The sequence below is a fragment of the Coturnix japonica genome, chromosome 19, assembly GCF_054131305.1.
Source record: "Coturnix japonica strain WE chromosome 19, WE-NBRP24, whole genome shotgun sequence".
NCBI classification, from domain to species: Eukaryota; Metazoa; Chordata; class Aves; order Galliformes; family Phasianidae; genus Coturnix; species Coturnix japonica.
In genome coordinates, this window is record NC_140681.1 from 6,673,201 (window position 1) to 6,692,862 (window position 19,662).

The 19,662-nt window shown below is 54.1% G+C and overlaps 2 protein-coding genes and 1 long non-coding RNA gene across 5 annotated transcripts; 2 read left to right on the forward strand and 1 right to left on the reverse strand.

Moving 5' to 3' along the window:
- The first annotated feature begins 1,221 nt into the window (after positions 1–1,221).
- On the forward strand, positions 1,222–10,666 carry LOC107322926 (uncharacterized). The gene is made up of 6 exons (XM_085519414.1): positions 1,222–1,445; positions 2,167–2,322; positions 8,408–8,566; positions 9,142–9,283; positions 9,966–10,038; positions 10,503–10,666. Exons 1-6 carry the CDS (start codon positions 1,354–1,356, stop codon positions 10,643–10,645), a joined length of 765 nt encoding a protein of 254 aa, XP_085375540.1. The 5' UTR covers positions 1,222–1,353; the 3' UTR covers positions 10,646–10,666.
- Positions 3,866–7,810, forward strand: LOC146757835 (uncharacterized). The gene is made up of 2 exons (XR_014935953.1): positions 3,866–4,004; positions 7,649–7,810. It is a non-coding gene; the product is annotated as an uncharacterized LOC146757835 (long non-coding RNA).
- A 1,029-nt stretch (positions 10,667–11,695) lies between the features above and the next one.
- R3HDML (R3H domain containing like) lies at positions 11,696–15,790 on the reverse strand. 3 transcript variants are annotated; one of them, XM_032448576.2, is made up of 6 exons: positions 15,541–15,790; positions 14,671–14,971; positions 13,527–13,645; positions 13,279–13,411; positions 12,314–12,429; positions 11,696–12,236 (listed from the first exon to the last, which is right to left on the reverse strand). In XM_032448576.2, exons 2-6 carry the CDS (start codon positions 14,929–14,931, stop codon positions 12,104–12,106), a joined length of 762 nt encoding a protein of 253 aa, XP_032304467.1. In that variant the 5' UTR covers positions 14,932–14,971; positions 15,541–15,790; the 3' UTR covers positions 11,696–12,103. The 3 variants fall into 3 exon arrangements, with proteins under 3 accessions (XP_032304467.1, XP_032304468.1, XP_085376434.1); XM_032448577.2 differs by having other exon boundaries at positions 14,671–14,968; positions 15,541–15,748; XM_085520308.1 differs by lacking the exon at positions 12,314–12,429 and having other exon boundaries at positions 15,541–15,704.
- Between the last annotated feature and the right edge of the window lie 3,872 nt (positions 15,791–19,662).

Here is a 19,662-nt window from a genome sequence, read left to right on the forward strand (position 1 = left end):
TAAAAGCATGGCCCATTTTGCTCCATTCAGCAAAACAACCCTTTTGCTTCAATAGCCTGCTGACAAAATAAGGCCATTTGCTCCTAAGGGTGGGAAGGGTTAAGAGAGCCAGGAACAGAAGACGGAGAGGCACTGTGTGCAGGAGAGGCAGATAAGGAGCGGGGAAGTTTGGGGAGTATTAGTGGCTCACGAGGCAGGGATGCAGAGTTTTCCATCTGTGGGTTTATGTGGGCTATTATTTTCTTGCTACTGGTGCCCCCTCACAAAACCCTTGTCTCAGCACTGGGGTGAAGGACACTACGCACTTCCTTTGCCCTGGGGATGGGCTCATGGCACAGAGACCCTGCCTGGAAACTGAGCTGCTGGATGTCTCTGTCCCACATCCCCACATGGTGGCTTTTGGGGTCAGCTTGCCAATGTCACCGCACCCTATAGTAGTTAATAGGATCACGATGTGCCGCAGATGCTTTGGGATAGAGATGTTTTCTGTATCCTCCAGCTATGCCAGGAGGTGGCTGCAGAGGAGCCATTACAGCCCCAGGACGTGCAGCCTTCTGTGCTAAGTGAATATTTGATTTTTATCAGCTGAGCGATAAATCCTTCTGTCTTTTTCCACTATAGCACCTCATGACACAAATTCCACTTTATATCTTTGGCAAACTAATCCAAAGCGAAAGGGAATTCCCTGAAAATAAGACCTGTACTTATCAGTAGATGAGGATCGGGAATAGAATATTTAATGTAGTGTTTATGGTAAGGATACCATTGGGTATACCGTGCTTGCTAGCTCCTGGTCTGAGGTGGGTGAGCCTCTCACAGGGCTCCTCCACAATTGAGTGCTGTGTGACTGAAGGACAATTCAGGTTAAAGGGGACCTCAGGAGTCTCTGCCCAACATCCTGTACCACACAGGGCCTGCTGAGAGCAGCACGGGCTGCTCAAGGCTTCATCCCATTGGATCTTGAGCATCCCTAGTGCAGGAAAGCTGTGAAGAAGGCCAGGGCTTTGCAGGCAGCCCTTTGAGCCGTTCCAACAAGGAAGCAGGTAGGGAAGCGCGGAGCTGAGGAAGCAGAGAAGGAATGACAGTCCCAGCAGAACGTCAGCAGCACACTCAGCCCCACTCATGCAAAGGTCCCTTCTGCTTGTTTTTTTTTTTTTTTTAAACAACTCCCCTTTGAAATTTCAAATTCCAGTTTGTGGACAAAGTCCTGCCTATCTGACAATATAGATCTCCGACCACTGACCAAACTCCACTCCAAGCAGTCCCGAGGGCTGCGTTCCTTCCCCTTCCCCACACGTGTCTCTGCTCTGCCAGGATCTCCCCACCATTTCTGCCCCACAGCAGTGCACTCCAATGTGCTGGACGTGGATTTTGTGCCTTTCAGCCCTCACTTCAGCATCTTCCTTCCTGAAGGTGGAATGGGAACGGCCGTCTGTAGCAACCAGGTAGGAGTTATATCACTTATCACCTGCAACCCGTTTGGGCAGCCATAGAAAACGAGAAGGTGAAACAAGGGCTTCCGTTGTGCTTATACCAGCAATTTTAGCTCATCCTTTAAATTAGAGAAGGGAAAGGTAGGCAGCTCTAGAAGGAGGACACTCTTGGAGGCAGAACCGCTTCGTATGGTTAACTGATAACTCCAGTTTGCCTCTTCCCTCTCATCTTTTCCGATTCTCCTGATTAAGCTCAACTTATTCTCATGCTAATCATTTCTTGACCTGTTTATTCTGCATTAAAAAATTAACAGAGAGCAGTTTACTGCATGACTTGTTCACACAGAGGTGGCACAGATTAGCAGGCAGGCTGTAACCCCACACAGCACTTTTGGATCCAGCAGCCATGCGCACACCTCAGGGATGAGGGTTTGTTCCTGTTTTTAAAGCACGGCTTTTTCTAAAGTCAATATGAATCCCCCTCCCTTCATGCCTTGGGTATATTTGCTCTGTGGCTATTTCCAAATGGAAAAGATAAAGCCAAGGGCTCGTGTTTTGTCAGACTTTCTGTAAACAGGGCTACTTAGGCCACACTGTCAAACCCCTTTGCTTTCTGCCTCGGAGCTTTCTGACTCACAGGGCAGCATTGGTGTGTTCATAAGCGTGCAGGGGGCTGCGGCATTTTATCTCTCTGCTGTACAGCACGTGATTCATCGTGCTTTCTTTTCCCCAGCACTAAAGCCACGTTGGCTGTGGCTGGGATGGATGGATGCTGGGTGGAGATCAGCACTGCTCTGGAGGATGGGGATGGATGGAGACAACCTCAGGACATTCCTCACCAGTGCCAAAATTGGAAGTGCCCAAAGCAACAAGAACAACACAGGGCATAAAACAACAACAGGGCATAAAGCAACAAGAACAACACAGGGCATAAAATCACCTGGGACAGGGGGCTGGAACTTGGTGATCCCTGAGGTCCCTTCCAACCCAAGCTGTTCTATGATTCTGTGATCACCACACAGTGAATCAAGGCAATGTTTGGATGTGAGGAACAAACACCTCAAAGGAGGTAGATGGTTCCACTCAAAACCCTCTCCCAAAGCGACATGTGCTTCAGCTGGAGCTGGGATGGATGTTGGAGCTGGAGGCTGTTAATGGAGCTGAAATAAACAGCTGCTATGAACATGGGGACAGACAGAACATTTCAGCATACTCTGCTTCAGCGATAACACTGTGTGTGCCTTTCATCCCAGGATCGGGAAAGGGTTTATTGTGCTGACTAACAAAGGTCTGAACTTGAGGAAGTAATTGCAGTTACTCCTGAGAGCTGTTGTTCTGCAAGGACAGTAGAAACAAAGAAAGTCTGAGCTGCGCTCAGGATGGCAGCTGCTCTCAGAAACATCGGAGCATTTGCCGAGCTGGTTTGTATTTGCAGTCACTGCGGCTACATTGCAGCCCTTGAGAACAGCATCGCAGTGCTGGGAGCCACAAGTGTGTGCTCATGACTGAAAATCTGGCTGCTGTGTTCTTATGCAAAACCGCACCATGAGAACAAGCAAGGAAGAGCGATTATTACATCCATCCTGTCCCACCACACTGCAGACTGCAGATGCTTGGCTCAAATCTGGCACTTTCAGCCCCAGAATGCAGGGAAACAGAAGGCGTGAGGAAGAAGCAGCGGTGCTGGAGAGCAGACTTGCTGCCAGGTTTCCTGCAGGGCTCTGTGCTCTGTAGGGAGCAATGGGCAGCCATGGCCCTCTGTTTCATTGACTTGATACCTGATGTTCTTTATACACATCTAACAGCTCGGGGTCGTTCCAGTTGGTGGAGAAATAGGATGAGAACAGCCAAAATCAACAAAGGTTACACAGCAAGTTTTACCTTCCTTTTTTTTTTCTTCTTCTATTTTTTGGATTTTATTTTTTTTTTTATCTTTTTGCCAAAGTGAATTTCATCATCACCTGCTGGTGACCTCCGGGCACCTTTGGGGCTCACAGGATCGGCCCTTTGTAGCTCGTGGAATTAGGGCAAATAACTGCAGAGCTGCTCTGGGTCTGGCAGGGCAGTGCAGGGGAGCTCTGACCCCATGTCCTCAGAGGACGGGCAGTCCCAGCTCAGAGCTCCTCAGGGTGAGAAGCATCGTGGTGAACCCAATGGACCTGAGTGCTCGAGCTGCCCTCCTTCTAGGGGAATGTGTGAGGAAGGGGCTACGTGTGTGTGAAGGGAGGCACTGCTGGGAGGGCGAGGGCTGCCAGAGGTGGGAGCAGTGGTTGGATCTGAGTTAGAAGAAATACAGGTGGTGGTGAGTTAAAATTTGAGAGCTTCTAGATTCTGGAGTCAAAAAGAAACAACTTGGTGCAAAACTCTTTTCTCTCTACAGGAGTGTGACTGGATGACCAGGGCTGTCCCTGATGTCCTCAATCTTACAAAACAACGTCCAGAGGAGCAAACAGGAGCAGCCACCACCAGGAGCTCACTGGTGGCACCTGCAGCCTATGGACACCACAGCAGTCACCTCTGCAACACTCCTGCTTACTGCCATGGAAATGAAAGGCTGCAGCAGCATGCAAGGTACGGCCGTGTCTGAATGCAATGTGTGCGAGTTGTGCTGCGTGGGGGGCAGCCAGGGGAGGGGACCACTCATCTCAACAGGCCCCAAAACCACTCAGCCAAGACACCACAGCCCCCACTGCTAACAAGCAGCACAACAAACTGCTAATTTCCCTTTAAGTATTTGACCTATGTCTCCAAGAGAGAATAAGTTATTATTTGTCCCTTAGCACTCCTGCATGGCCCAGTGCCATTGGCGCCTTCAGCCATAAAGAAATTAAAATATATTATGACCATAAACGACATCGTTTGAGGAAATGAACCATTTCTAGTAAACGTATCATGGATGCCAAAGTCATAAGCTCTTTTAAATCAGTCACCAGCTGATGCAGGGTGCAGGTATGTGCCAGGAGCAGCTCCCACCACACGCCTCCCCCAGCACAGGGAGCCCATCTCATGGCAGGGTGGCTCAGGACATGCTATGAGCGCAAACCCTGCTTGCAAGAATTGCCCAAATAACAGCACCCCAGAATAAGCTGCAGGCAGCCTGCTCGCCACCTCTGCTCTCCCCCCTCTCCTCAGCACCAACGTCCCCCTGGATGGTGGGGCATAAAGCACAAGGCCAGCGTGCAGGTGGGTACCTGGTGTCGCCTGGAGCGGGTGGCATCTGCTGCCATTCATCTTCCAGTGCTCAGCTCCATGGGCAGAGCTAGAGAGTCTCGGCCTCACGCAGGGCCGTGCAGCTGGAGAGCCCCCGGCGGGCTGCGGGGAGAGAGCCATGCCCGAGTGTGAGCTGGTGTGCGATCAGCTAATCCCTTAATGCTGGTCACAATGAGATTTGATGGGGAGCAGGAGTTTGTGCCGCAGAGCTGCAGGTTTTAAAGGGTTCTGGCCGCTGCCCGGAGGGGAATTATAAGGTGGCTCTGGGTTTGTGCCCCGCTCCTGGTGCCCACAGCAGTGCTTGGGGCTCCCTGGGCCACCTTGCAGAGGTGCCCTCGCCCTGGGCTCTGGCCTGCTGCAGCTTCTGTGTGCAGGGCTGCCTGATCCTGCGTGCAGCTTTGGAGGCTGGATTGAAAATGTGCCTGAGTGTGTTTCACAACAGCAGTGGGTCTGGCCTTGAGGGGAGAGGCCGGGAGCTTTCGCTTTAAAACGTTTCTGTATAAATACCCATAACCCGATATCCTTGAGAAACAACCTCTGTGTCAGCTCCCAGCTGCATGGGCATGGCGTTATGTGGGGAGGTGTGGAGGCAGAGCGGGCTGGCAAGTGGGGGCTGCACGTGGGGTGCCCCATCTCTGGGCTGCCTTCAGCTTTGTGCTTGCAGGGCACTGAATCCTAAGGTTCAGACTAGCCCTGGTGTCAGCACTGCAGGAGCTCTGCTGCCCTGTGCTGCCCTGGTCCTCTCCTAAAGAACTGGGACCTGGAAAGCTCTCAGGGCTGAGGTTTGGTGAGATTGGTTCACCCATCTCCCATTGATGGGGAACCAAGGACTGTATATCCCAGACAACCTGAGCTTGCAGCGAGCACAGCCCCTGCTCGTGCCTTGCACCATGGCTGAGCCCACCAGCATAAAAGGGATTTCCCCACTGCCAGATGACATGAAAACCCAACCTCTAACCCCAGTCAGTGCCATCTTAAAGGTACAAGTCCAGGTGGGCAAAACTCCTTATTAAATTGTCCTGTCCCACCTCTGCTCCCATCCTCAGTTGCATGGGGCTGAACTGCACGTAACCCTGTGACACCTCCCTTCACCCATGGGTTTCCACACCTGGAACAGGGACACACCCGGGTACACAGAGGTTTCTCCCAGACCCAGCACACACCCATGGCAGCACCCACCTCAGCTTCCATCCTTGTATAGCAAAGCCCCCCTCCAGTACCCCCTGAGCACAGCTGGGACGTGGGTTCTGCCATAGGCAGAATTCTGAGCATCCCATTAGAGCAGAAAGGGAGAGAGATGCCGAGTGAGGCGCACAGAGCTGAGCCCCGCGGGCTCCGTTGCGGTGCTGGGGCCATAAATGCGGCACGGTGGCTGTTGTGTGTGTCAGCAAACATGTTGAGTGGGCTCGACTATTGATTCTGACCACATAAAAAGAGCGTCGTGCCACTTGTTCAGGTTTGCGCAGGTTTTACAGCTCTTGTTCTGAGAAGTGCCCATGTATTTGGTTTTGCTCCTTCCTTCACGGCTACCTGTTGACATTGGCTCTCTTAAGCTGAGCGTTGAGCCACGCCAGGAAGCTGAGTGTACAGCTCTCTCCGTGTTTCCCACTTTCCCAGGGGTTATCACCTATAAAATCTAGCACACACCCATGGCTGCGACGGCTTTGCTGTGTAGAGCCAGGTGAAAGGTACCCACTGGTCCTGTGCTGAGGGGTTTGGGTGCCTGTGCTCGGTAAAGGGCAATGAGCCATGCAGCCTACAGGTGAGTTTTGGGGTATATGTGGTCAAAGCTGTGAGGAAGGTGCTGGCAGAGCTGCGCCCTGGCCAGCTGGGTTGGGATGAGTAAGGCGAGGGGAGAGACCTCACATAGCTATGATGACAACTGGTGTGAAAAGCAGCTTGGATGTCTGGAAGAGGTGTGGGAGCTCCCGGAGCACTGCCATGGAGATGTCCTACGCACGGTGACCTGTGCTGTCACACGTTCCCCACCTCCAATCCTCATCCCATGGGAGATGCCGGCACTGGCTGTGCCCCCTGCTGTGTGCTGGGGGCTCTGAGGACCCAAGGCAATGGTCCCCACCCACTCTGACACTGGGGCTCCTGGCCCCATGGGATGCAGCTGGAGTCCCTCTAGTGGCTGCAGCATTTTGAGACGGGAACTCTGGTCTGGCCATGAGAACCCACGGCTTTTTGGAGGTTCCGCTCCTCAGCTGGTGCCTTTCCATAGACACAGCTCTGCAGGAATCTGCTTCTTGTGAAGCTTTGGAGCATCATCTCGAGCACATCATTATTTTTTCTCCAGCTTATTTTTCCTGAGGAGATTTCCTGGGTGATTTCTGTTCATGCTCAGCCTAGAGATGGACACGAGCCATTGCTGGCAGTGATTGCTCCTGGGACCTGGCTGAGCTCAGGAGCCCCAGAGGGAATGTGGTTCCTCTGCCCGGTGCTGGTGAGCTGAGCCGTCGGGTCTGGGTTCACGATGCAGCCTCTGCCTTGAAGTTTGCCTTCTATGAAAATCCTGCAACATTTGTTGTTTCCACAAATATTTCTGCCAGGAAACTTGTTTGCTTGAATATTTGAGGAGAGCAAACAGAGAAGGAGCCCAAACACAGTTGTTGATGGTGGTTTGTTTTTGTTTTTGGTTGTTGGTTTTGTTTTGTTTTTTTGCAGCATTTTGCCATGTTCTAACCCTGACACTTCCAGACGCTCACTGTGCTCCACAAACCCTCTCTGCCCTGTGAACTACCTCAGTGCCTCTGGCACTGGAAGTACAGCAGTGCTTCTGTTCTCCTTTCCCCATAGAAAACACCATCACGTTCTCAAGCAGAGCTGAGGACAAGGTGTGCTGCTGCCCTGGAGCTGAGGAAGAGGCACTTCTCAGTGTGCTGGGAGCATCCTCAGCTCTGCAATGTCCAGAGCAACCTCCACCAGGCTCCAGCAAGCAGCTCTCCAGTTCCAACCAAGGCAGCTTTTCACACCAGATCATCCCTTTTGCTTCCTACCAGTGCTTGCTGTGAGATCCTGCTCAGCTGCTTCTGGTCACTGTAAACACCGACCCCCCCAGCGCTGACATTATGACCACCGTGAGCCAAAAGCAGTCCCAGCACATGGCAGACCCTGCAGCCCTCATGCAATGGACAAGGAATAAACAGAGGTATTAAGAAGTAGCTGATGTGAATTCAAGGGGGAAGATGCTCAGTTTGGGTTGTATCTAATGGAAGCTTATGAAAAACGAAATCCATTTTGCAAAGAAAAGTCATTACTTCACAGGGAAAAGCAAAAATATTTAGGATTTTCTGCCTGCTTTTCTTTCTCCAGCAGAAACTGTTCACCGTGTCTGACCAAAATGCCTGAGCAGCTCTGACGTCTTGCATTTTTCAGCTGGTTTCCAAAGCTGCTTTGCTGAGCTCGCCCCAATTGTGCACTGCTGCCTGCTGAAAGCACCAGGGCAAGGCATCCCTGGAACTGCAAGCTGCTACCAAAGTAAGTTGGAGTGGTGCTGGCTGTGCTGGTGTTCAGGGCTATTGCCCTGTTTGCTGCTGTCTCATCAGGAGAAGGATAAAAGCAGAGAGAAGAGTTGCTGCATCCTGAGCATGCCCACACCCTCTCTGTCCTGCAGCCCCTGGCAGGTGCTGTTGAGGATGCTGAACATGCCCCAGCCCTGCCAGCCCTTTCTCCACCTCTATTTGGATAACTTTTTCACCCCTTTACTTTATGAGGACTCCCCTCCTTCTGCCAACAGTCTGAGTCTCCTCTTGCTGCAGCCTGGGAGGCCTGTCTTTCTCTTTTATTATTATTTTTCTATCTCCCCCTCGCGAGGCCCCAGCTCGGCAGCCCGGCCCCAGGACAGACGTGCGAGCTGTGTCTGCATGGAGCACGCCTTTGTTTGTGCACCGAAACAGATGGGGAGAGGGCACACACAGGTGGGATGTGCAGAGATCCTTCCCAAGCTGCCCCACAGCACCTGGCTCACCCCATGGCCATCCCTCAGTCCGGTCCCCTGTCAGTGTGTACCTGCCCACGCTTGAGATTGCCAATGTACCAGGGCTGGCAAACAGCAGCTCACCCAGAGCCAGAAGCAAACGGATGTCACAACTTAACTGTAAGTGATCCAACAGCTTGTTCAGCTCCTTGAGGATCAGCAGCCTGCAGGGGCTGTCTCTCGCTGCAGAAATGTGGATGTCTCTGTACTGCAGGGCAGGTGACACTCTGGTTTGGGGACACCCAGACCTGCCACCTCACTCTGTGCTGTCACATCCCCTGGCTGTGACATCCAAGTCCTTCTGCTGAAATGAGCATGAGCATCCTATTGCACTGTGACCCCAGGGGCAGAGCCCCTTCCTCTCCCATGGGCACCCAGCCTTCCTTTTGCTCACTCACAGTTTTCATTGCATGTCTCCTTGCACGCTGCTAAAGCAGTGCCAGCTGGACGCACCATCACCAGCTGCACCAACCAGACAGAAAGCTGAGCATTTCTCTGAGCCTGCTTTTATGTGAGAGCTCCCAGCCTGCTGCTGGATCCTGTGGGACGGCAGCAGCCCCAGCGCTCCTGCATGCTGAGGACTTACAAAGAAATGAGCAACATGGCAAAAATGAGTAAATCAAAGGGCTTCACAGCTGTTATGTTTCTCCTGTTCTCTGTAGCTCTGCACACCGTGCTCAGCCCAGTTTAACCCAGGGCTGCTAGTGCATATCCTGTGCAATTCCTACACATTTCCATTGAGATGGGCCACCACCACCACCACACTCCACTGCATGAGCTCCAGCACGGGGCTGAGTTAGGGCTGTCCCTGAAGCAGGGATATCCCCAGTCTTCCCTTTGGAGATGCAGGGAGCGAGGCTAAGCATCCTCAGGCCTGGAACCAGAGGCACCAGCACCCAAAACATGGCCATGAGCAACCACAGGCTGGTGGGGCTGTGTGCTTGGGAAGGGCATGGGGCAAGGGAGAGGAGGAGCAGAATGCCAAAGTAGAGCAAGGAGAGGCAAGGTGGTGTGATGGAAAGGCATAGAGATGTGATGGAAAGCTGTGGGGATGTGGTAGAGAGCCACGAGGAAGTGCTAAGAGAGCCACAGAGATGTGATAAGAGAACACTGGAGGTGTGACAGAGAGCACTGTAACTACGAGACCTCATCTGCTGGGCTCTTGCTCTGCACCCTGGGGTCTGGGATTCCTGGGTCACACAGGTCTGTACCAGCCATGGCCCCTCAGCTCCCAGGGAAGCTGCAGCACAGGTGCTTTTGAATGCAGTGGTTATCAGCAGGGTGATGACAACCTTGGCAGGGGCTTCTCTCCCCTGGTGTCCACGTGCATTTGTTGGCAGTTGGCATCCAGCCCAGCAATTGAGAGCAGCAGCCAGGGGCTGCCCTGGTACCTGGGGCAGAGCGTGCTGCCTGGTGCCTTGCACCACAGAGCCTCAAAGCTGCCGTTTTCTCAGGCACTAAAATCCGCTCTGGGAGCCCTCCTCAGCATCACCCCATCCCATCCCTTTGCACCATCCCTGCTCCCACAGCCAGGGCACACTGCAGAACACACAGCTTTTACCTCCAGGCTGGCTTTGTGACCTGGGGCAGCACACCAACTGCTTGCAGACTGCATGACTTGTGCTGAGAACCCTCTCCTTATCCAGGGCAAGCAGCCCCTCTGCAAGCAAGTCAGCCTCACTCTGCTCCCTCCAAGCACCTTCCTTCTTCAAGCCCAGCAGAGTGAAAGAAAATATATATATCTATACATACAAACAAGGAAAAAAGGACCTCTTTTCCTGCCTCCGTCTCAGACTTTGCACGTGGCAGAGCAGTGGGTGGTGGGGCAGTGGGGCCGGGTGCCGCCGTCCCCTGGCAGCCCCACTCCCCGTGAGTAGCGCGGGCGGTGGGATCGTTGTACTCACCATATGGAGCCTCCATCTTAGCGCTTAGCTGGGTGCTTACATTGACCATGTCTCGCCGGGTACCGCTATGGGGACTTGGGGCGAAAAGCAGAGCAAGTGTAGGAGTAATAAAATAAAATAAAAGAAGTAAATGAAAATGTATTTCTGAGGAACTGGGTGAAGGCAGGAGAGAGTGCGGAGAGGCAGGGCGAGAAAACCTGCCTCTCTTGTTATCTTATTGATTCGCTTAATCAGGGCTAATGTGGGTGGAGATGTTAAATAGTAACCAAGCTCTTATGGAAACCAATCTGCAAGGTGCTGTCGCTGTAGCTATAGTAACTGCTGCCAAGCTAGAAACTCAAACATGGCTTTTACTGTACTCTTTCAGGGCTCCTGCTTCCAGCTGGTGCCAAGGCTGGGGTAGAGGAGGCTGGGGTTTGTTGTGGGGAGGACGGGATGAGCTGTGGCATTGCTGTGCCTGGGCACTGAGAGGTTTGTGGGCACTGAATGCGACGGAGAAGAAAGGCAGGCAAGGGTGAAACCACGTGGCCCCAGGCTGGGGATGAGCTGAGCTGGGCTGGTGCGTGCTGGGGTACAGCCCAGCCAAGAGATGGGGCTCAGGTCTTGTCTCTCAGTGCAAAACCAGAAGGTCACCTTGGGTTGGGGAGCAGTGGGATGCAGGGTGATACCCAGAGCACACGGCTGGTGTGGGACATTTGCAGCTCTCTCTCCATCTCCGCTCCCTGAATTCCTCCCCCCACACCCTCTGTTTCTGCTGTTTTCTTTGCATGACAATCTGCTTGTGCTCAGGGAGCAGCGGGGCAAGCTGGCTGCATTTCTGGGGTTTGTGGGGGGGCCTGCAATGGTCCGTGGTGACCCATGGACATCTGTGTTCTCTGCTGGGCTGCACAACCAGGAGGATGCCCAAGGACCAGGTGTGTAGATGCAGACCCCATATTGGGGTCCTGAGCTGTGACCCTCTGTCATTTTATCACCATTGTCCCCACAGTGCCCAGTGTCCCAGCACTGCTGGCTTCTCCCACACGATGGAGCAAAGCACTCAGCATCTCACATGCTCACAGCCCTGCTGAGGGCTCCTGCACCTTTCTGCTATTTGGGGTTACCCCAAAACACAGCACGTGGCTCCAAGTCACAAGGGCTTGGCAAGAAAGGACAGACATGAGCACTTGGATCTCCAGACTGTTTATTGGGTGGGAGGGGGCACATCTGGGGGAGCATGTGCAGAGGTGTCATGCTGGGTTCCAGTTGCTTGTCCCTAAGGGACAGTTTGGTCACTGCATGGCTCCCAACCCAGCCCTGCGCAGCAGGGCCCTGCCAGCCCCATGTACCCCCAGCACCCCCAGTGCCCCCAGATGTGAAGCAGCTGGAGATGGCAGCGGTCCCAAGGGGTGTCCAAAAAGAGTCCCCAGAGTGGCAGAACTGGGGCCAAAGCAGGCTTTGTGTCCTGCCTAAAGCCTAAAGCAGCACAGGGAGGGCTGGGCTGGGGGGGACAGAAGCATTGTGGTGCCATAAATAATCCTACTGTCCCTGTCCCCATGGTGTGCAGCGGGGGGACGTGGAGCGCTGCCGCTGTCCTAAAACCAGCTCACTTGGTTGGATTTGAGTCCTGTGAAGCACATGTTGTTGGAGCAGACCCCTCCATAGGCTGGCGGGCAGGCTGAGCATGGCCTCCCTATCTTGTACGGTGCTTCCCCAATCCAGTTGCCCCTGGGAAGAGAGGAGAGGAGAAAAAGCATCACTCCCTGCACAGCACCAAGTACGGCCGGCTGTTTGCACCCACTTACTTGATGGCGTAGTTGCAGACGAGCAGGACGGCGCGGCGCCACGTGCTGCCCCAAACATGCACATTGCTGCAGGCCTGCAGGGCACAGCCCAGCCTGTTGGAGGATGCCCACACCATCTGCATGGGACACAGCATTGTCAGCCCTGCTGGGTCTGGGAGGCAAACTCCAACAGTACCAAGCTGCCTGTGTGTGGTGCCATGCCCACCCCAGCGCTGCTTAAACACACACTTCTCAGCATCCCTTTCCTGTGCCCTCAGCCTGCTGTGATGCACCGCCTGAGTCAAAGGAGCAGCCGAGTCCAGGTCATGTCTCCAACTCACCCAAATGCATCCCCAGAGCTGTCTCTGAAGCGCTGCCAGCCTGGACAGAGGGAGGTGAAACCCCTCCCGGGGAGACCCGAAGGAGAAAGGCCCCTCCTAAAGCCGCTGCAGGCTGAGTTTCTCCCTATAAACATGCATTTTGTGGCCCAGACAGCCCCGGGCACAGCTGTGCTCCAGACACTCGTGCAAACACCGGAGGGGTCGGCCCAAGGCAGAGGGGCAGCAGGAGGTTTCCAGCTCTGGCTGGAAGCGCTGTGGGATGAAGGGGGGCATTCATGGGGCCGGGCAGTGCTAAAAAGCCACTCTGTCACGCAGGAGGTGATTCATGGCCAGCCAAGGCGGGAAGGGGCTGTTTGTTTTTTTCTCTTCACAGCCTCTGAGGTGTTAGTGGGATAATGAGGAGAAACAGAGGGAAAAATGCTCTCGGACCAAACTGCTGGGAGACCAAACTCGATCCAGAGGGAAGCAAGATTTGGGTCCTGAGTGTATGCAAGGAGCAGAGCTGCAGCCCCAAGTGCAGTGAGGACCCTGGCATGCATTTGTCCTGGGGAACCCCATCCTCACCCACAGGGCAACAGTGCTGCTGCCCACCCATCCTAATTAGGGACCTACACCCCCTGCTCAGTGGGGAGCCAGGGCTCTCACCTGAGTGTAGTGGCTGCAGACGGAGCCGCTGCACTTGGAGGGACAGCGAGGGTTGCACTCGCGGGGATGCGGGAAGGAGTAATGCTGCTGCTCATGGTGCCACGACCTCACCATGTCCACCACAGAGCGGTACCTGCCACGGGAAGGCTATGGTATCAGTGGGCATCCCATTGCATGAATGCTACGCCAGAGCCTAAAAGCTGAATGTGGGGCCGCGTGGTGGGACACAGCTCCCCACCCTCCCTTACCTGCCCGAGTGGATGGAGAGGTTCTGCCCCACATACTTCATCAGCTGGGGGGGGCCGTGCTCCCACACGCACCGTGCAGCCCACGCCTCTGCTGCCCTGGCCAGCCGGTCATCCCATACCTGGTAAGGGAAAGGGGAAGGGTGGGGGGGGGTTGGGCTGCTGGGGGGGAGGCAAGAGGAGAAACCCGCTCCTTATGTTCAGAGGGGCACCGAGGAGCTGCTCCTGTTCTGCTGCTGGGACAGCTGCTTCCTTCATGCATTATTTAAAGCTTCCTCACCCATCCTGAAGTACGTAGGGAATGAGCCTCATGCCTTGGAGAGTTATTTGGCAGGCAGGCTTTTAGGATGCCCTGGGTGTCTGGCACAGAGTTTGCAGGCAGGAATGCCTCTCTGTGGCTGCTGGTTGTTTTGTGGGTTGTTTGTTTTAATGAGATGCTACAAGGAGGGATTCACAGGAATGTGTCCCCCTGCTCGTATCTGTCCAAAGGTCTGGATGGCAAGCTGTGAGCAGCAAACCCCTCAGGCACAGAAAGGTTTTGCCCCAGCTGCACAGTGGGGAGACCAAGGGGGACAAGCTGATGATGGAGGTGTCCCTTCCTGGGGTGTGATGCTGGTGATCCTGTCACTGGAGTGCATGTGTCCCTGGACCAGCAGCTGTGGCAGCTTTGCAGGTCAGAGGCACCTGAAGCACATCCTGGAGGCATGGAAGCTCCAGGAGATGTCAGGAACTCCTGGCCCCTTGTGGCCCATGCTAGAGGAAGGGTGGGCATGCTGGAGTGCTTCAGGCTGCCAGGAGCTGGTCCAGACCCACCCAGGTGCCTGAGGGCACTGCAGTGTTGCCAGCAGCTCTGCTCTCTGCTGCTGTGCCTCCCAGAACACCTGCAGACACGAGTGAGGATGGCAGCTCCCTGCACTGCTGGGACAATGAGAAAACCCCACTTCCAGCCCTGGGGCAGGGAGATAAGGGGCACACATATGGCCCAGCTTTAGCATGGCATGCAGCAGTCATACCCAGTATCCACTCCCACCTCTCTCCTGGGGAGAAGCTCTGGGCATACAGTGCTCTGCCCCACACCTGGGATGCATAATATCTCCAGGAGGGGCACAGAGCCACAACACAACAGGCACGGGCGATGCACACTCACCATGTACTCCATGTTGGCAGCGGGGGGGGACACCTGTGCCCGCACCTGGTTGTGATAGTCCAGGATGGCATTCATGTCACGGGGGGACAGGTACCGGCGGCGGCGGCTCCGGGGCAACCCTGCACCTGGAGCTGAACCCGTCCTTGTGCTGCTCGGAGGGGACAGGAGCTCGGTGGCATTGGGCAGCACCAAGGAGCTGGACTCGTGGGCCAGCCAGCAGAGCATGCTGGTGAAGCAGAGGTGCAAGTGCAGCAGCGGCATTGCAGCGTGGATCTCCCGTCCCTGCTCCTGGACTGTGCTGCTGGAAGAGAAAACATGACCCGCATCGCTTCACTTTGCATTTGCTCATGCAAATCCCATTGCTCCAAATAAGAGGGAACTCATAGAACCGTAGAATATTCCAAGTTGGAAGGGACCCATAAGGATCATCAAGTCCAGCTCCTTTCCTTTCCTTTGTCCTTTTCATAAGAAGTGTTTGAAGTGAAGCTCTGATAACCTGCAGCTCCCGCTCGCTTGGCACAGTAACTCAGTGAGCAGCAGGGAGCTGTCTGCAGAATTCCTTCTATTTAAGAGATAGCAGTGCAGGAGCTGCCCCAGTTTTCATCCATCCCACCTACCTGCTCCCAAGGGGCACACAGTGAGAGCCTGCCCCATCCCCTGCAACATCTGTATGGTGAGAAAACACCCGGAACAAAACGGAAAACACCCAAAACAATAAGTTTTAAAACAGCAAGAAATCCTTCTTGAGTCCTTCCCTTGGGGGGAAGCAAAAATAAACCCCCACAAAAGCAGGATAAAAAATACAAAGGGAAATGCTGGAATCTGCTCATCCATCGCATCCCTGAGCGCTCCCTCTCGCAGCCCACATACCTGAAAGCACCGAGCAGAGCGCAGCCGAGCCCGGCACCGCGCGGGGCCAGCCTTTGCAAACAACCTGCGCTGGACACGAGTGCCAGAGATTTAACCCCGGCCAGGCGAGCAGCCCGCGGCAGCGTGACGCAGAAACTGCATCTTAACTCGTCCCCCCTCGGGAACGTGCTGAGGTTTGGGGAGAGCTCTGCCGGGCGGTTTATAGCCGGCTCTCGGTGCACGCCTCTTGCACACGCAGCTGCTGCTGCTGAGCCCCACGCGTTGCTGGAGGGAGAAGCCAGCAGAGCTCTGTGTGGCGCTCCGGCAAGAAGGAAAGCTGTTTGTTTTAGTGATGTTTGGTGTTGTTTTTATGAGATATCTACAAGGATTAGATACAAGATTCCCCGTGATGTGTCCCTGTGCTCACATCCCCCATTGGGTCAGGAGCAATGAGGGGACCACCCTGGTGCTGTGCAAGCTGATGGCAGCAATGTGCCTTCCCAGGGTGGGATGCTGGTGACCCTGTCACTGGGGTGCAGGGCAGCTGTCCTGCACGGACCATCCTGCAGCAGCAGGTGTGTTTCCCTGTAGCATCCCAAGCTCTGTTCCCAAAGGCTGGTAGTGATTACGGGCTGCCAAGGTGACTCCTCACCCCAGTGCTGTGTGGGAGCGACCCTGGGGCTGCTGCAGCTATTGCCAGCACTGTGAACACTGTGTAATTGGGGGAAGCTGCTGCACAGGCAGGAGAAAAGGATAAGACAAAGATGCTGCAGGGACCCTGGTTTGGTTGCTGCTGTGCTTGTTCACAGCAACCTGCAATTGGGGATGCTCTAAGCCTTCCCAACACAGATGCACACCATTTGTAACCACAGTGGCAGGGCTGCAAGGCAAGAAGCCTGGAGCAGGCTGAGCATCACCAGCAAACCACACTGCAACCCAAGGGACACAGGGGCTCGAGGAGCAGCACACCCACATGTGGAGTGGGAATAGCACCCCAGTGCAGAGGTGTTCATGCCAGTGCAGCCTCTCCTTGCCCTGGGGCTCTGCTGGAATATTCCCCTGTGCACATTTTGTTCAAGCTTTTGTGGAATTTGCTCTCCTGTAGAGCAGCTCTTGGTGGTGGGAGATATGTGCTGGAGGGATGTTCCAACCTGCACCCTGTGGAGCCAGCTTCTGCATCTGACATAGCAGCTAGCCTAGGAATGGTATCAAGGCTGCTTTATTGGGAGGCTTTCTTGGTGATTTATTACTTCACAAAAGACAGAGACCTGCATCATCCAGTGCCATGGGCTGCAAAGTTGTGCATTTGAGCTCTTGTTTCCCTGGTTTGATGTGCACTGATGTGATGGCCTGGGGAGGTGGACCTGCTGCACTCCTGCTGTTGTGCAGGAGCCGATCTGCAAGCAGCCCTGCTTGGGGACAACAGGGGGTTTGCCCTGGGTGTAGAGAGAAAGTGCTGCTTAATCAGCACTCTGCGAGACAATCCGAATTCCAGGAACTGGAGGGGCTTGTGTCCCTGCCAGGCGTAATATCCTGCAGCCCAGACTGGCCTGGCTGCCAAAGCACACGGCATCTGCAGAGAGCAGTGTGCAGGGAGCCAAGAAGCACACGCATTCAGCTGGAGGCAGCAGCAGCACCGGCAAACTCGTTTTAATGTGCATCAGTGGAAAGAAAAGAGATAAATCACTGGGTTTGCAGTCTCGGCAAGGATGCAGACCGGTGCTTTTAGGGCTGATGCACATAGCAGGGCTCCTCAGGCACGTCCATGTGTCCTCCAGCAGCCACACATAGAGGTGGCAGTGGGGCCATTCCCATTCAGGATGGAGTGGGGTGAGGCTGGGGCTGAGACCTGCCTGGCACCCCTGGGCTCAGAGGTGGTTCTGCTCTTCACCAGGTGCAACAAAGCAAGGCTGCCCTGCTGCTGATCCTGGCAGGGCAGGAAGACAGACTGTGACGCTTTGCATTTCCAGAGCCATGCAGTGGTCAAACACATCAGAAACCTGATTACTGCTCCTGGATCACGGGAGGGAGTTCTCCTCCTCACTTAGAGGTTGGAAGATTTGATCTCCATATTTTACATGATAAGAAAACCCAAGCTGACCTCTCACACTTTTACTTGTGAACTTTGAAAGGGACTGAGATCTCATGAGTGGAGATCCCCAAGGGCTGGTATTGTAGCCGGCCCTGTTTAATATCTTTATTGATGATCTGGATGAGGGAATTGAGTGTACCTTCAGTAAAGAGGTGCAGGTGGCACCATCGTGGGGGGAAGACTTGATCTGCCTGAGGGTGGGGAGGCCCCACAAAGGGACATGGACAGGCTGATTGCTGGGCTAAGGCCAATGGGATGAAGTTCAACCGTCCCACTGCAGCCGGTACGCAGACAGCTGCACCATTCCTTGCAATGCCATTTACAGGAACCAGAGAAAGCCTGAAGCAAGACAGTCTGTGTGCATTTACCAGAGCCTGTGGGGTGATGTATTAACAGCTCAGGACCTTTTGTGGAGTAAAGTGCAAACCACTTGTTTGGGGCACTGAGGCAGTGGTGTCCCCATGCCCTCCATCAAAGCGCACACCCTTAGGCTAACAGGATCTGAAGTGATCTCTTCCCTAAATAGGGATGTTACAGAAACCACCTCTCCCAGTGTGCCTGGAGCCAAGGTACCCCCATGCCACGAGGATGGAGCTGAGGAGCTCTGCCAGCCCCAGGGAATAATTGGGGCCTTTGAAAGGTGAGAAATGTTTCCGCAGGCTCTAGAAATAAATGTCTCTGAAGTTGGATGCTGCGGACGGTAGTTTCTTGCAAAGGTGTATTTTACAGTAACTGGGCTAAATTTAGAAATCCACTTACCAAACCGTGGGGATGCTGCTCTCAGCACCACTCAGAAGATAGTTAATTTGCTGTGGATGCCATCAGTCTCACAAACGCAGCAGGGAGTGTTTCTGTGTGATGTTTCAGTGTGCTTGTTGCTTGGTGTCTGCACACTCAGCTGTTGGGCTCAGTGGTAGGAAACACATCGGTCCTTTGAATAGCCACAGTATTCAGCCTATGTCCCATGACTCTGGTGCAAGAGTCCTGGCGGGAGCTCCCCATCCCCTGCCACTATCAGATCCTCCACAGCATGACCATTTTCTGCTCTTTTCCCCCCAGTATCTGTTAGCCCACTGCCTGCAGCTCTTGCACCCATGCTGGGCATGGAAGTACAGGTTGAGCAGCAGCTCCTAGTGCCAGCAGTGCTGCTGTTGGGGGCTACAGCAACACAGCCCCCAAGGCCCACACCCAGTGAAGTCAGGACACCCTGGCAGCCTCACTGTGTAATTTTCTTGCTTGGACAGGTATATGCCACAGCTTGATTGAAACTCCTGTGTACTCAGCTTGTGCAATTTTTTCTCTCCAAGACTAAAATTAAGATAGAAACAGAGAACCTAGCACTGGCTCACGGGCAGGTTTCTTGGGGCTGCACAGGGAAATCTTATTCCTGGTTCTCCTCTGCTGTGTTGTCCCTGTGCCCTCGTGGCCCTTGCACCCACCGCCCCTGCCCATACATTGAGATCAAGCTGCTCCCAGGGCTGTGGGATTGCTACAGTATCTGCCTGCTTCTGGCACTAAAGAAGAACCCCCTCCCAGCAATTTTTGCTCACTTTTACTGTACCTGAGCACCTGGAGGCTCCCTGGCTTATGCCAGCAGGATGGGTGCAGCCTGACGGCCACCTGCTATTGCCAGCCCTCCACTCTCCCATAAAGATTGTCTGTGAATCTTTGCCAAGAAATCTCCCTTTTCTCATGGGGCTTCCAAGCTTTCCCACGTCCAGATGGCTGGAGCTGAGCCATCAGATTTCTGCCTGCCTAGGCAAGAGATTTCTCAGGTTCAGCTGCAGAGACGTAGATGTTCGCAAGGACCATTTTGCTCAGAGCAGGACAATGGTTGGGAAAGCAGAAAATGAGGATGGAAACGATCCTTTCTGCTTTATTTCCTCAGTCCTCACCACCTGATGCTGCTTGCAAATACAGCTTGGGCAGCTCCTGCCCTGGCAGCCAGGACCGTGACAGCAGTGATGGGACAGCCCAGGCATCAGCTGCTCCTCTTTTGGGCTTTAGTTTAATAACAAAACATGCACAATGGGGGCTTGTGTGCACTCAGC

Bases quoted from the DNA above. Each gene is read 5' to 3' on its own strand.
- R3HDML (XM_032448576.2), bottom strand. From the start codon at position 14,931: ATGCCGCTGCTGCACTTGCACCTCTGCTTCACCAGCATGCTCTGCTGG. The intron at 13,646-14,670 runs GTGAGTGTGCAT...TTCCCTTACCAG, and splicing joins CTGCCAACATGGAGTACATG to GTATGGGATGACCGGCTGGC. The intron at 13,412-13,526 runs GTAAGGGAGGGT...TTCCCGTGGCAG, and splicing joins CTCTCCATCCACTCGGGCAG to GTACCGCTCTGTGGTGGACA.
- LOC107322926 (XM_085519414.1), top strand. From the start codon at position 1,354: ATGTGCTGGACGTGGATTTTGTGCCTTTCAGCCCTCACTTCAGCATCT. The intron at 2,323-8,407 runs AAACAACAACAG...CTCTTGCTGCAG, and splicing joins CAAGAACAACACAGGGCATA to CCTGGGAGGCCTGTCTTTCT. The intron at 9,284-9,965 runs GTAGCTCTGCAC...ATTTGTTGGCAG, and splicing joins TTATGTTTCTCCTGTTCTCT to TTGGCATCCAGCCCAGCAAT.